This window comes from Accipiter gentilis, chromosome 31, assembly GCF_929443795.1.
Source record: "Accipiter gentilis chromosome 31, bAccGen1.1, whole genome shotgun sequence".
Classification (NCBI taxonomy): domain Eukaryota; kingdom Metazoa; phylum Chordata; class Aves; order Accipitriformes; family Accipitridae; genus Astur; species Astur gentilis.
Genome location: NC_064910.1, coordinates 12,112,568 through 12,129,374, shown reverse-complemented (window position 1 = coordinate 12,129,374; position 16,807 = coordinate 12,112,568). Strand labels below are relative to the sequence as shown.

The window sequence follows — 16,807 nt, the reverse complement described above, 5'->3', positions numbered from 1 at the left end:
AGGCATACACATAACAGCTTATGAACAGAAGGTCACATGCTCTGTGTAGCAGCCAAGTGTCATGGGAAATGAGTAGCTGGACATTAAGTGCTGCCAAGTTTTCTACTCGCAGCTCCGGTTTAGTGAAGACAATAGTGAAAAAGTGAAGGAGAAATATACACCAGTCGTTCTAACAGATAGCTGATCTCCAAGTCATTCATGTTTTGGGAAGAGGTGAAAAAACTGCTAAAGTAGCAGTGAAGTGACAAACCTGGAACTAATATAACAAATTTGAGGGGCGGTGGAGGGAAACATGCAAGACAGTGGACAATGGTTTTGCTGAAACAGTGGAAAGTTGTACTCTGATCTGAAGGAAAACCATAGCGTGGTCACTGTAGATCTGTGGGTGTGCTGCCTGCAGGCATGCAGAGGAGCATTGAGAGATTTGGAATAAAGCAGCCTTGAGATTGCTGTGATTGTGAACTTTCTTGTGTAGCCATAAGGACTGAGTTTTGATGTATTTGAATGGGTAAGATGATGCTTAGCATTTCTTCAGTTTAAGTAAAAAAAAAAAGGGTGAATCATCAGCATTTTGTTGCACATTATGTACACTGTTTACAGTGATGTGATGCCAAATTTGGTTTTGTGCAGTGAAAGACAGTGGAGGCTGTAAATAGAAGCAGAAGCTTTCCTTCCCCACTAATCCAGTGTAAAGTCACATTACGAAGTGCTGAGTTTCATGTTGAGCCAGTGAGAAATTTTTTTTCCTCAGGGCTTGGATCTTTGTAAAATTAATTACCAGTTGCAATGAATGCTTCCTGTGATCTCACAAAACTCATCTCCACTTATAGAATAGGGATAAGAACACACAAGCATTTAGTTTCACGAAAGCTCTCAAGTTCTGTTTCATTTTGATCCTTGAGTGTTGTTTCAAGGACTTCATAAAGCAGAATGAAATCTCCTGCTGGTGAAAATGTTGCCGCCTATTTTACTCTGAACAGCTGTTGTTACAGAACAGGAGGCGATCAGGGTTAAATCATACTTTCTCAAACTTAGTATGTTCTGAACTTGCATAGTCTGATCTGTAGTCAGACCTTTGGGATTTTTTCTACTGATTCACATACCCACCCCACGCCACCCACCTTGAACTGAGAATTACAGAATGGTAGGAGTGATTTGGATCAGCCAAGTTTTTGACCCTATCTTCTCATCTTCTCTTTCCTGTTCTTATAGTTTCCAGGTGGTATCAGTCCAAAGATTCAGCAGGTCTTGGAAACCAAATGGTTGTAGACTAGATGCAATTGGCTCAGTATTGTGAAAGCATGGATTATAATAAATCCCAGCTATACATTCTTATTACAGTAACAGAGGAAACTGTAAAAAGAGGATGAAGATGATAAAATACATAGACACACAGTAGCAGACCTTCCTCTCAAAGCTGATCTCTTTTCCTCCATTTGATTTTTATTAAACAGAATGTCAATCTTTTTTTTTTTCCTTGACTGCCTTTGATTTTTGAGTACATTATAGTGGCCTGCAGTTGCAAAGAAATGGGTTCTGTGACTGCTCTGTGTGCTTCCACTCTTGTGCTCTACATTAAGTTCCTTGGTTTTAGGTGTTTTAACTATTTCAGAATACTGAAACTGCAGAATTGCAAATTAATTTCAAATGGAAGGGTATATATTATCATATCTCATTAACTTTACTCTCTGGTTTGGTTAGCATATCTCTACAAGTTAAGTTAAGTTTTTCAACTTAGCTGCATTGCCCATGGGTTTTTCTTCACCATCAGGCACTAGCTGTTCTCTGTTCCCCATTCCATATGTACATGTGCTATTAAGGTGTGCATGTAGTATAGTTGTGCTCTGAAATTTTATTGTGGGGTTTTTTTCCTTAATTTTTGTTAAACAAAGACCAGTATTACAGCAACTTGAAGGTGTTACACTGCCTTAGTGGAACTTTCCAGTTCCTTACGTTTTGGGTAACTCCAGTTTAATTTGATCTTTTGGCAGTGTTGAGGTGCTTAAGACTGTTTGACCTTGTGGAACAATCTTATAGATGGGAATATGCTAAATATCTGAATAAAGAGGTGGTCTTCATACAAAATCTGTTGGCTGCGTTCCAGAATATTTTGAGTTCCTTCCCTCCTAAACAACTCTGTTCAAAATTCTGTTACTTGGCTAAGGTAGTGGAACCCTCTGAAAGGGAAGGAAATGTATCATAGCAATTTTTAGGAGTTTTGTTAAACTGTGTTGCACTTCTTAAAGAACAGTAGTTGTGTAGAATAATTGTAGGCAAAAGGTACAGTTCTCTTGTTTCTTGATTGCAGTCTTTTAAACACAGCATGCTAACAATTTTTTTTGCTACATGTAGGCTCTGTTTGTAGCCTCTAAGCTGAAGATATTTGATCACCTGAAAGATAAAGGTCCACTGAAGGCTGTGGATATTGCAGATGAGGTTGGAACCTCTGTGTGTGGAACAGAAAGACTCCTTGATGCATGTGCTGGTCTTGGATTACTGGAGAAAACAACACAAGGTGACTAACTCTCCTGCCCCTGACTGCATATAGTACTGAAAGACATGCAGGACTTAAAGAGGTGCATTGAAGGTCACAGGGTCTGACTTGATATTGTGGGCAACTTGGATTTGGGGGAAAGGTGAATGGATTTTTGCTTCTTTGCTTTCATTATTAGTAGCTGGAATTATTTTGTTTGGGGGCAGGCTTCATCTATTCAGGTCTCCTTTGAGGAATTCTTAGATTGCTTTTGCTCTCTGGACATAGTACTGACCAAATTTCTAAGAAAAAGTTGCGTGGGCAGTCCCAGGGAGCAGTGGAATAATTCAGATGCATCATCTGCACTTGGGTCACAGCAACCCCATGCAACACTACAGGCTTGGGGAAGAGGGGCTGGAAAGCTGCCCGGCAGAGAAAGACCTGGGGGTGCTGGTTGACAGCCGGCTGAATATGAGCCAGCAGTGTGCCCAGGTAGCCACGGTGGCCAATGACATCCTGGCCTCTATCAGAAATGGTGTGGCCAGCAGGAGCAGGGAGGTGATCGTCCCCCTGTACTGGGCACTGGTGAGGCCGCACCTCGAGTCCTGTGTTCAGTTTTGGGCCCCTCACTGCAGGAAAGAGATGGAGGTGCTGGAGCGTGTCCAGAGAAGGGCAACCGAGCTGGTGAGGGGCCTGGAGCACAAGTCTGATGAGGAGCGGCTGAGGGAACTGGGGCTGTTTGGTCTGGAGAAGAGGAGGCTGAGGGGAGACCTTATCGCTCTCTACAACTGCCTGAAAGGGGGTTGTAGCAAGGTGTGGGTCAGTTTCTTCTCCCAAGTAGCAAGAGATAGGACAAGAGGAAACGTCCTCAAGTTGTGCCAGGGGAGGCTTAGATTGGATATTAGGAAAAATTTCTTCACTGAAAGGGTTGTCAGGCATTGGAACAGGCTGCCCAGGGAAGCGGTGGAGTCGCTACCCCTGGGAATGTTTAAAAGATGTGTAGATGTGGTGCTTAGGGACAGGGTTTAGTGGTGGACTTGGCAGTGTTCAGTTTATGGTTGGACTCGATGATCTTAAAAGTAATTTCCGACATAAATGATTCTATGATTCTATCTAAAATAAGGACCAAATTGCATTCCCTGCTGCAGTAACACAGAGTCACAATCTTCAGCAGACAATCAGGGTTTTAATGAGGAGAGCTCTGGAATGTGTCCCTCTTCATGGACAACAGCTTAAATTGAAGTGCCCCTAACTGGAATGGTGCTTGAAGGTATATGTAGGCAAGGGAGTCAGTATTAGGATTAACTTTTTCAGTCTGCACTATGCAGTTATAAGTTTCCATATCCATCATTTACATAGTAAGACTTGAAATGGCCAAGTGCCAAGAAAAGGGAATAAAGGAGGCTTTCAGCTTTGTTAGAGGACAAGACCAAGGGGAGAGCCCTAAAGGCAAAGCATACTGGAGAAAGCTTGAATTAAGGGAAGGAGAAGTTGTAATCTAAAGAAAAATGCGGTCAAGAATGAGGAACTTCTAATACTCTCCCTTGAATATTACATGTCTAACTGAGGTACTCTGGTTTAAAAAAAATAAAAATAAAAAATTGGTGCCTATCTATATCTTTCAGCATCTAAATTCTTTTTATAAACAAAATACTTGCTCCTTTAAGAATGAGAAGACTTTTAGAATTATGTCATAGAAATCTTTGCACAAAAAACCCATGATCATAAAATCAGGATTTGCTAGTTATTTAACAGTGATGCAGGAAAAGCGTGCCTTCGGATTTTACATGACGGTTGTAAAGTACTGAAACAAAGATGGTTATAATTTTCTTCCCATAAGGTTACAGTAATACAGATTCAACAAATACCTACTTGACCTCAGATGCTGAATACTCACTTCACGGCTACATTATCCACTCTAATGACCACCTTTGGCCTCTCTTCACAAACTTGGAATCTGCTGTCAAAGAAGGCAGCAGGCAGAACCATCGAGCCTTTGGAAAGAAAGCAGAGGATTTATTTAAGGTAATATAAACTCTTACTATCTTGTAAGATACCTTATAAACTCTTAGTATCAAAACTAGCTGTGAGGAGCCCAGAACTGATCTAGGGGCAAATGGAGACCGAGCTGTCTAAGAAAGTTCGTCGGTCTCAGAAATGGTAGAAATGCAGTGTACCTCGCTAGTCCCAGACTTCTCTGTTCCCTTCAACTTAAGGCTCTGAAGTGCTGGAGCAATCACAGAATATACTGGGAATTTCGAGTGCTGACAAAAATTCTCTGGCTAAAGTGTTGTCTGTCCAGCTAACACACACTCAGAATAACCTCTGGGCCTGTTTAATTTGCATTTATGTGTCCTTTTTATAACACCAGATAGTACCTTATCATACATGCATTCCTTCCACGTTGGATGCCAGTCACTTGGTACTGATGTGCATCCAGTTCAATCTGTGCTGACTGTGTAATCAAAGCTGTTTTCAAAGTTGCTTTGTGTTGATGCAGTGGAGAAGGGATCTAAATCTCTTTTATGAAGGTTTGTAGTTTTGTATATGTTTCAAGCTAGTATATATTGCTAGTAAGAATTGTAATCCTTTCTTCCATGTGTTTCCATCTCTGTAGCTTTCCTTTTCCAATGCTAGCCCAGGTGAATCTGTTCAGACTGCAGAATCACTTAGGGTTATAACTAGCCTAACTTGTCAGTTATTTGCCTGGTGAAGCAGGTTGAGGAGCATCAATATTTGTGCCTATTTAAGGAGAAGGCTAATAGAGTGAGCAGGAGAATATGTCAGGACTCATCTCTGGCAGCAGTGCTGGCTTAAAGTGTACTTCAGACTACATCCTGAGGTTCTCAATTTGTACTTAACTTCTAGATGGTGACAAAGCCAGTCTCCTAAAAGAGATGTCTACATCCCTCCTATACAGTTGGTGGAAGTAAATAAGGGCTTTTGGAGGCTTAAGAAGGTCCCGTTAGCCTAATGTTAGTACTGAGATTACTGGTGGACAGAACCTCCTTTAGGAATCCTTCAAAGGCTCTTTTAAAGGGTATTTAGATACTTTGCTTTAGGATAGCTGTTGCAGTAGCTGCTTAAATTTATGTTCAGATTAAGTGTTTTAATGTAGGTGAACTGGATCTCGTCCTTTGTTAAACATCTGGATTACCAACTTGAGTTTGCTTGGGTGATGTTTGTGGCAGGAGTTGCTACCAGTTCAGGCCTGGGCTCCATATGTGTACAAGATGGTATGTCTAGGCAGGATATATGGGCTGCCTGTGCATACTACAGCCTGGAGATATTTCCACTTCATGGTAGCTGTAAAGCCAGACATAACTGATGAAATCTGTATGAAAGTGAGATATAAAGGGATTCATGCTTATGTGTCATTTCAAAGGTAAAAGCGTGAGGTTCTGGTATTGAATGCTTGCTTCTCCCCTCATCAAAAAAACACACTATGAGCTTGAATGTTTCTGGTTTAATTTATGGTCCAATCATCTAGTCATTTTCCTATCATGGGAGAATAAATGTCAGAATTAAACAAAAGCAATTTGAGAGTATACCAAGAAGGAGAAGGAACACTTAGGAGACTGAAAGAAAAAACTCAGTCTGTCCTTTCAAACAGTTTAAAGTCTGAAGATATCTTGCTGTGGAGCAAATACGTTAGTAAATGTGTATCAAAGGCACAGTATTTCTTTAAAAAGCATTTTCAGATTACCCCTTCTTCCTGCTATGCTGCCCCAGCTTCAGTGAGCAGAAGTGTTAATTTAACAGCCCTTGGGACATCACCAAGACCACGTTCAAACCACCCAAGTGTATGTCCTTTGTGATGCACTGCAAAAGATGTCTGTGTGATCAGAATTTTTGAGGGGGTGCAAAAATCTTACCACTACAGTGAAATAGAAAAGGACTTGGATAAGCAACTGGTCAATGGCACTTTTAACTGATCTTTTAATTTTAGCATTCTAATGTTAATGGTGTGCACCTACTGCATTAGTTGTACATAGTTTTAGTTAAATAATGAAAATAAACTTCAGTTACTGTGCTTTTTTCCCTTCTTAGGACTATTATCACAGCCAGGAGGTGAAGCAACGTTTTATGGCTGCCATGCACAGCATTGCCCACCTGACAGCAAGAGATGTGGCTACAGCATTTGATCTTTCACGGTTTAGATCTGCCTGTGATTTAGGAGGTATTGCCTGTAATTAAACTTGTATACAAATTAAAGGGAAAAACTTGATTTTGGTTCCATATTTTATTACTTTAAACATATGTATATTTTTTACTAGAACTGCAGTAGTATTATCTACTGCTATTTTTTCTGGTATTGCACTGTCAGAATAAAAGGACTGAGTGCAGTTAACTGAAAGCAGAGTTACTTAAATGGTAATTGAGTACTTTGAAATAAGTGAATGTTTGTCACCATCAGTTTCATGCTGACACAGCTCAACACAGAAGACAAGATGGTTTGTGGCGTAGCTAATAGAATATTGGGCTGGGAGCTCCATTTTCAACTGTGCTGTTGCTGTCCTTTGGCATGTCCAAGATTTTCAAAAGTAATGAAGGATTTATTTCTGAATCCTTCTATATCGGGGTGTCAAACTTGAAATGCTGCACTGCTAGAACAGAAAGTTCTTTGATTCTTTTAGAATTGGTTTGTTCTGTGTGTTGTTTTAATTACTAATATCTAAGATAGCCATCAAAATGTTAAAGACCAATGATACACCTGAAGAAACTCTTCTTGTTAGTGTCCTTTTTTGCCCTATGCTTGGAGTTGCACAGAAGGACTGTCATTACACAAGGAGAGATCCACTGAAGAAAGAGCACTTTCCTTAATGCCTGGGGAGGTGGACAGCATGTCAGAGGAATTAACACAATACTGGTGCAACCTTTGTCACTTGTGCAGAGATTCCAAGACTTTATTATCCCTATCCTTCACCATGCTGGAGAGTATTTGTCAAACTTAGCATATCAGTGCTTTGTAAGTGGTAAATAATTCTAGTGCTCTTCATCCACAAATTACAAGTCCTTGCCCTTTCATTAATGTTCTTCTACCCCCAAAAAAACCCCTGAGGGACTGGTATCAAAGGTCATACTAGGAATTCTGTGACAGTAAGGAGTCATGCCTGCATTCCCCAAGCTTTAGAGCATTGCTCTATCCACCAGGAAGTGCTATTGCCCATGTTTAATGGTGGAGCTGACTGTCTACCTCTAATTCTGATTTGGTGTCTCTATTTTAATGTTATGTACAGGCTTGTCTTTAAAAATGTCTGCAAATGCTGGGAGAAAAGACTTGATTTGACTTTTTTAAACTTCCAACAGGTTGCACTGGCGCTCTGGCTCATGAATTGGTACAAATATACCCAAATCTCAAGGTCACAGTATTTGACCTTCCAGAAGTCATTGCAAACACCTCTTACTTTCAGCCTTCAGGACAACACACAGCTCAAGTGACATTTGTGTCAGGTAAATGTAACACATGATCTTTTGTCTTACTTGTGTTACCCTGGAGCACAGAGCAGGTTCTTGCTATGGAAAATGGTGTGCTACCCTGCTCCAACCCCAAATGTAGTACAAGGCAACATAGGCTCACCCATGCTAAATGGGGACATTGTATTTCTCAAGCCTGTGAGGATAAAAACAAACTGGCTATCGTTAGAGAATATGGATAAATAAGGAAGTATGGATTAGTCATTTTTGAGTACCACTGGGAGTAGAGACTGCATGTCCTTGTCTCAGGCTTTTGTTTTCTAGGCAAGATGGACATGGTGGCTACAAAGGACTTTGTCTCCCTTGCTTTAGGCTTTCTCCCCATTTTTATATGTTACAGAATTGTTACTTGTGATCTGCTCTTCTCTTTACGCTTTCCTTATCTGCAAATCAGTGCATACCTATACCTGTTCATTCTTGCTTCTTTACCTCTGCTGAAGCTCCTAGTTCCTCCGCAATATTTTAATTTCATTTTGTAGGAATGTACTCTGTGGTTTCTGTAGGAATGTACTAACTCTGCTTTCCAACAGGTGACTTCTTCAAGGATAATCTTCCAGAGGCAGATCTTTACATTCTTTCCCGTGTTCTTCATGACTGGCCTGATGAAAAGATACATGTGCTGTTAAGCAAGGTATCAGCTGTTTGCAAACCAGGTAAGATTTTTCATCTTGTTGGCTTAGAGGTGCATGTTAATGCATAAACATAATGAGTAATCATAAGTTCATATTAAAAAAAGTATATTTTTCTCTCTGATCATAGTAGCCTTTGCTTGAATGTCTATGCTTACATTATGGTAATACCTACTAAGAAAAAAAGGAAACAAAGCTGCTAATAAAAGTATATAAAATAAGCCCTTACTATAGTTGCAGGCTTCACAGACAACTACGTCATCTCCCCTATCTCTGCCATGCCCAGTCTTTCTTACTAAGCCCTGTATCATGAAATAACTAAGCATGTGCTTATTTCTATACGTACAGGTAGTCTAAAGTTCCTTTAGGTAAATCAAAAAGCAGTTTGTTTTGTTATTGTTTTGCTATCTCAGTAGTGCCCAGATTATGGTAAACTGGAGTTCAGCACTGCTTTATGCACAGATTTAATGAGAAATATGTAGCTGCTTCTGCTTTCTCCTGTGTTTGAATCATAGACTCATAGAATATCTTTGAGTTGGAAGGGACCCATAAGGATCCTCAAATCCAACTCCCTGCTCCTCACAGAACTACCTAAAACTAAACTGTCTGACTAAGAGCATCTTCTAGATGCTCCTTGAGCTCTGATGGGCTTGGTGCCATGACCACTTCCCAGGGAGCCTGTTCCAGTGACTGACCACCCTCTCAGTGAAGCAACTTTTCCTAATGTCCAATCTGAACTTCTCCCAGAGCAGCTTTATTCCATTTCCTTGTGTCCTATCACTGGTCACCAGAGAGAAATCAGCACCTCTCCCTCAAATAGTTTGATGTTCTTCTTATATTGAGGCCCCCAAAACTGCACGCAGTACTTGAGGTGGGGCTGCACCAGTGCAGTGTAGTAGGGTGGGACAATCACCTCCCTCGACCAGCTAGCTATGCTGTGCTTGATGCACCCCAGGACACGGTTGGCCCTTTTGGCTGCCAGGGCACAATGTTGATTCATATTTGGACAGTATTAAAGATAAAAGGAGAAGACAAAAAGCAGAAAAGCCTGACTGCTAAGATCAACTGATTCCTTAATCCAACAGGATTAACTGTAGCTATGAGGTTTGTTTCATAGGAGAGCATTCAAAATTAGATCTAGGCCATAAAGCATAATCCTGTTTATGAAAGAAAATTGTGGGTGACTGTCTTAATCTTCTTATGCAAAGATTGGGGTATGATAGATGCTTACAGGAGTTGCTTGTTTCAAATGGAAACAAGACTGAGTTTAAGAGCATAGTCAGGAAGTGATCAGGAAGTGATCTGAACTTCAGTAAAGTGGAGACAGTGCTCTAAACTGCCCCTTCCTTTTAACAATTAAATGGTTGCATCCAGGAAGAGATTACTAAAAGTGAAATTTTATCACTGATTTCCACTGAAGACCATTAAAACACTAGTCTGAGGGACCTCTATAACTGTCTCTGACCAAGACACTAAAAACTTGAAGCTAGAAATACTTTACTGAACCACTCTTGGTTGTTTTGGAAATGCAGGAAGTGCCTTGCTAGTGGCAGAAATTGTGCTTGATGAACAGAAGACGCACCCTCCTAGAGCTGTACTACAGTCCCTCAGTATGACTGAAGGCAAGCAGAGAAGTGGCTCAGAGTATAAACAACTACTGGAGAAATACGGATTCACAAATGTACAAATTAAGATCACAGGAAACTTATTAGATGCTGTTCTGTGCATCAAGAAGAATCCTTCACCATAGCGTGCCCAGAAGCAAACTGGGATGCTGAGTTTTTACAACACTCTTACGATATACCCATCATCATCCAGGACATATTACCAGTTTAGAATCATTTTGACGCTTTATCTGAAGCATAGTTGTTACAGGCCTTGAATAAAAGTTGGACTGCAGCTTCTGCAGGAGTGAGTTCTATGCATTTAAAAAGTGTCTGGGGCAGGCCAAAACTCCTGTGTGTTAAATACCTTCATGTCCAGTTCTTTCAGCTAGTTTGCAGGCCATATTAAGCTTAGATTTGACATAGCTGTATAGTGCAGCAAGTTAAAACTACAAGCTTTTATGAGCCACATTAATACCTTAGGTTTCTTGGACCTTAAAATTAAAGAGAATTCTCCCTCTGCAGTGTATTCAGTGGTTACTGCTCAGTTTTATCAGAAATGAAAAAATAAAAATTAATACTGTACCATCTGTCAGAATTTGGGGATGCTAGTCCTCTTTTTCACTTTTCTGTGGGCCTTTACTCAAAAACGTCTCAAAGACACCCTGTAAGCACTCTTTCTGCAGGCAAAAGTGAAAATGGGACAAAGCTCAAACATGTTCCTACAGCAGCTACAGTCACAGAGACACTTCAGCAGCCTCTGGCCTCCAGCCACAGTATGCACCCACACAGGCTGCAGCCGAGAGCTGTTCCTATCGATTCCTATCAGTTTAGGATTTTTCTGAATATGGTTAAATGGCCATATATGCTTTCTGTCTCATTACTTGAGATGGGTTTTAGACTTTATGTATAAGTTTTCTTATGAAAATTAAAAATAGAAGTTTCTTCATATTCCAGTCTGTAATTGGAGAAGTACGTACTGTATCCCATCTCTTCAAGTAATTTGTCACTAATGTCACCTCTGCTAATGTTTATTTTTTCCTGATACTTCACTGATATTTATTTTTTCTATTTAAAGTGTACTTTGTAGTGGAAGCCTTCCTGGAGATTAAAGTTGCACTTTCGAACTAGCTTTCCTCTCTATCAGTTGTGAGTTTCTTGCCTGTCTTACTTCTACAGCAATAATCCCAATAAGCCAATATGAAAGAGGCCATGCCTGTGCTGAATCACCAACCTCAGAAACTGAAAGAGAGTTGATGAGCAAGGTCAAGAATTGCATCTGCCTGGTAGACTCTATCTTATGTTACTTAATCAGAAGTTACTTTGCTCTTTGAGCACTGCGTAAAGCAAAAGCGCCACAGTGATTCATCATGAGAAGCATGCTTACTACAGAGCATTTCAGCTGCAGAAAATCAGGGAAATGTCAGCCTTTGGCCATATCAGGGGTTTTTAATTCTCAGCAGAAGGTTTTTGTGAGTGGAAATGTGACTGATCTCATCTGTACAGACATGTAAAGAGATAAGGCAAAATATTCAACAACTGAATAAATTAAAAATGTTTCTTTTCCATATTGACATGAAGCTTGCCATTATGCCTAACAGGTTTGTATTTTGAGAGAGACTGATTCCAGCAATCAGATGTTCTCATCTGATAGTTATTCATAAAGTTCATAATGCTGTTCTTTAAGCTGCTATAAGCTGTTTGAGTCAGAAAATTTCAATCCTAAAGTTGGCACACCCGTAACTGTCACAGACTTTAAAACTGTGCCTCTAAGTACTATGTATCTGACTGTAAAATTTGAATAGAATGTGCTTGGCTACCACACAACCTCGGCGTACTCTGTGATTAAAGAACAGCGCTCTATACACGCTAAGCATTAGACCCTTGGGCATGGTGTCTGTGGTAACGCACTGCAGCTTTGCACTCTCAGGATAATTAAGCATTGGAGCAGGTTGCCCAGAGAGGTTGTGGAACCTTTGTTCTTGGAGGTTTCAAGATCTGAGAACAAAGCCCAGAACAAGCTCAGCAGACTGTAGAGCTGCCCTGCTTTGAGCAGGAGGTTGGACTAGACATCTCCTGTGGTCCACTTCAGCCTAAGCTGTTCTATGATCATTTGATGTAGCCCAGTCACCTGAGAAATGATAAACTTGTCTTCTCTCATTAATGTCCAAATTGAGTTTTTCAATTGCTCTGGAGAAAGCTGGTATCTTTCCTGCCTGGTAGAAGGGTTGGATTTAATGGTATTACACTGAAAAGACTTCCTAAGCAATAGGCATAACTGAGGAAAATTTGGGCCTGTTCACTAATCAAGACATGAAGAATGAGGGGGCTAAGCTTTAAAATCCAAATGAACTTCTCCCAATAAAGCCTGTAGGTTTTGTGTTGCTCCTTGGGAAGTGACATTCAGCTATACCTTCTTGAACGTGCTGTCTTTTACTCACATTCTGCCTTAACAATGGTTTAGAGGAAATGTGGTGCACAGAAAACAAATTTTTTGAGGTGGAGAATCGTGGAGGGTTAACAGAATGATAGATGAATAATAAAAACAAGAACTTAAGCACTTGCTTACTGAATGCTGAGGTAAGAATCCTTGAAGATAGAGAAGTTTGTAAGAAAGAGACACAACTTGGTTGGCTGTTCTAGCTCAACCATTTTTATATCCTTTTTCGACCCTGTTACAGCTACTAACAGTACTTGTCCCTGGAAAAGTAATGAGACGGAAGTGAAGGGTAGTAACGTCATCTGAGCCACCCAGCACAAAAGCTTAGGAAGAGCTATTTAATGGCTAAGTCCCTTTGTGTGGGCTCTCAGTTCAGTTTTGGATGTGTTAGCTGACTCCTGGATAGTTGAAGTATTTAATGTGGGTTTTTGTTTTATTTTTTAAAAAGTTTTTGGAGGCCTGGCACTTTAATTCTGCCCCTTCCCCCCCCCAATCTTTTGGCTGGAAAGATCTTATGTCCTTGCTAAACAATGATAATCTGGATTGAATGACTTTCTAATTCAGAAAGGACTGTTATGACCATTAATTTTTATCTCCTATAAAACCATAGCCAAAATTTCTTCATGAAAGTATGCTTCCTGAAGGGTTTGAAAGTTAGCTCCGTTTCAGTCCCTCTCAAGAAGAAATTTCAATTACATTAGTAAATCTTCATTAACTGTAGAGAGAATTTTATTTTTCTTTTTCCCTGTACTAACTTAATTTACTGTGTCTAATTTTGATAAGTGTCCTTCCCACATTGGTTGTGCTTTCTGGGTATGTTTTTCCAGATTACCCTGATGTTATCTGGATGTCCCCAGTAACTTTTGTGGCAAATTATAATGACCATTCTATTTGTGTTCTCCTTTCAGAGTATACAAAATCTGGACACTGTCTTCCAAAGCTGTAATATAGTGGTGACTTAGAAATGGTAGTCCTGCATTACTCTACCTAGCAATGTTTGCTGTGTAACCAGAAACAGCAATTCCCGGGTCTCTCTGTTGAAGGCAAAGGAGAATCACACGGGAATGCGGGTAGGGAGTAGAAACCACTGACTCATAACAAATGGGCTTTATTGCCCTGACTTTAGATACCTAAATATTAGGTATTCCAAATCGTCGAGTCACCTTGAGCTTTCCAGTCAGTAGAAAACCAGGAATTTTCAGAGGATGATTCGTCTCACCTCTCTGAAAGGAAATTGCCTGGTTTTCCTAAGAAAAGTAAATTCATATTTCATGGCAGATAGAGCATATTTAAGAGGGCTAGCTGAAATACAGCTATCTAATCTATGGATGACTGAATTAGGGCAGAATAGTCCCACTGGACAGATAATGTAGGTTCAGGCTCACCTCAGACATGCTTGGCTAATCCTTTTTCTTTGTGAAGCAAACCTGTGTCATGGTTCATCACAGGGTAGGTGGCTTGAACTTGCATTTAGTAAGGTGGCTGATGATATGAGGAAGAAACAGGGAATTTATTAATAAGCTGTCAGGACTTTCATGACTCCTGATAGTTAACACCGACGTCTCAGTCAGCAATTTTATCCACAGATCTCAGCCTCTTCTCTAAGTAACTGCAGTGTTAGGTTTAATTAATTTGTTATCAGTTGTTAAATGTCTGAGGTGTATGGGTAAGAATGGCTCTGAGGAGATTGTCTTAAGGGTCAGAAAGATATGAATGTTAAGCAGCACTTAGCAGTACTAAAATGACAGTAAGATGCTGCTATTTTGGTCTGCGTTGGTGGCCTCCTACCCCCACTGTGCCAAAAGAAACCACCACATAAGATGCAAGGCTAAAAGACAGTGAGTAAAACAATGCTTGTTTTGTCAGTATCCCTCTCTTGTCTTCCCTTTCCTCTCACGGGTCTGAAGGTGGATGAACAGGCTGTGTATAAACAGGATCATTTAAGTTCTGCTCGCATCCCTAGGTCAGTCCCATCACAAAGGCCTCAGTTCCTACAGAAATAACGTGCAACATTGACTTCTCTGCTTCTATAATGCTTGCTATCCACCCTTTTGTCTGCTTGGCGCAATTTCAATATGAATGTGAAGCAGCAATATATCCCAAAGAGATGTTAACTACTATTCCTGTCTTACTTTTTTCCTTAACTCCCATGCCAAGTTTACAGATGTCATCCTCTCTTCCCCTGAAAACAGAGACATGACTCGACTTGTGTTTGATCCCTCTGTAGCGTGGAAGGGAATTTCCTGGCTTTTGTGACTGGGGTGCATTATACATTTAACAGTGGATTAATCATTTAATAGCAGAGCAAATCCATAAATGATAAATGAAATCACCTGTGTCTTGTAGTGTGCACCCTTATATATGGTAGCAGAGATTCTCTTGCCTGATAATGGATTAGTACTCTTGCATGCGTTTGTTTTTAAATTAGGCTGTGGGATTTTGCTGGCTGAAATGGTATTGGATGATGAGAAGAAAAACAGGAGCACAGCCCTGCTGCAGTCTTTGAACATGCTTGTGCAGACAGAGGGAAAGGAGAGAAGTGGCTCTGAATATCAAGCCTTACTGGAACAACATGGATTCACAAATGTCAAAATCAGATTGAGAGGAAATTTGTTAGATGCCATTCTCTGTGTTAAGACCTAGAAAAAAATGGATTTAAAATCTGGATGTCTCTAGCCATGTTGTGAAATTATGCAAATACATGCTCAGTTTCCCATCAATATCATAAACAAGGAATGTTATGTCAGCTTTCTGAAGTCACTTTTAAAAGGGGGAGAGATTGGTGGCATTTATTTTGAACTTGATTAAAATGATGCCAGAACATTCTGGTATCATTTGACGGCAGTGGTGCTGTGGCTGCACAACACTTGTAGTACCCTTGGAAACACGTCTCCAACCACGAGTGGTGTCAGCAGTCCTACGGCAGTATTCATGTGGCTGAGAAATCAGTTTCTTCGTACTTGGTGCAATTAGAATAGTCCAGTTTTTAGACCAGCACACATTGCTTTGCCCGTTTCAGGAGGTTAATGCAGGTATCGTTTCAATACTCCATCCATGTTAATATCATTTTATGTTACACTCTCTACTGTAAATAAAGAAACATTCTCTAATGAAGTCTGGAAACTGCTGCTGCAGTGGCATAGTCAAGATTGGAAACAGAAGAACTGGAACAGCAACTTCTCAGCGGAGTCAAGACAGACTCCTCTGCCTTCTGTGAGGTTCCTCGGAAAAGACAGTTGCATAAAAGCACAAGTTTCTTTCGCGATTATAATTGGAGATGAAATGTGGGGGCACCACATTTGGTTCAAGAACATTTATCTCCTCCTCCTCCTTTTTAGCCCTACTTAATTTGTGAGCTCTTATGAAAGTGGATAGCAGAATATGAGATTAGATAAAGAACAAAAAAGAAAAAAAAAGTGCAGGAACAGAAGAAAAAGCATGGTGCTAAAAAGGATTTCCCCCAGTCAGATGTGTCCGAGTTCCCAAAGTGATCAGGACAGGACAACTATTGACTGCACAGTTTCATGTCACAAAAGTTATGTATGTTTTACCTTCATTTTTCAAACCAACAACGCTTCAGATTTCCAGAGTATTAAGTTCTTTTTTAATCAATGTATTTTATGGGGAAAAGAATCACAGCCTTGCACACACTGTGTTGTGCTATCAGAGTATTAACGTTCAGGTTTGAACTTTTTTTAAACGAAAAATACCATGCTAAACTGTATGTGCCTGCCTAAGAATATGCACTACAGTCTTTCAATAATTACATCCAAAATACGGTCCTGTAACACTGCACGTGCCTAACCCTGTGTGGGCACAGGAGTCACTTCACTGTATCTGTATTTTGATGTAGAATGTAAAATAGTACCGAATTTACTTCCTGTCTTTTGATACACAAAACCAAGGTGTAGTGATGTGTAATACATAGTCTACCATACTACAGCAGAGACGACGGCTATGCCTGGCACATCCTGTTCTCACAACATGCCCTCTGAGCAAGATGCTCTCATTTTGAAATCCTGCAAGGTACATACATGTGTAAGCAGTGGTTTCGGACACCTCAGCTGCTGCAACTTTGTGGTTCACCAGTCATCTGTTTAAAAAAAAAAAGTCTGGCTTTATTTACTTTTGTAGGAAACACCTAAAAAAAAAAAAGTCTGGCTTTATTTACTTTTGTAGGAAA

General features: G+C 40.2%; 1 protein-coding gene across 1 annotated transcript in view; it reads left to right on the top strand.

Annotated features, from left to right (window-relative positions):
- ASMTL (acetylserotonin O-methyltransferase like) overlaps nucleotides 1-15,734 on the top strand; it is a 29,059-nt gene extending 13,325 nt beyond the window's left edge. The window contains exons 8-13 of the mRNA XM_049834611.1: nucleotides 2,353-2,515; nucleotides 4,314-4,498; nucleotides 6,524-6,653; nucleotides 7,784-7,927; nucleotides 8,482-8,604; nucleotides 15,053-15,734. Of these exons, the coding sequence (XP_049690568.1) occupies nucleotides 2,353-2,515; nucleotides 4,314-4,498; nucleotides 6,524-6,653; nucleotides 7,784-7,927; nucleotides 8,482-8,604; nucleotides 15,053-15,267 (960 nt within the window). The 3' untranslated portion in view covers nucleotides 15,268-15,734. The remainder of the gene's footprint in view (nucleotides 1-2,352; nucleotides 2,516-4,313; nucleotides 4,499-6,523; nucleotides 6,654-7,783; nucleotides 7,928-8,481; nucleotides 8,605-15,052) is intronic.
- The last annotated feature ends 1,073 nt before the right edge of the window (nucleotides 15,735-16,807 follow it).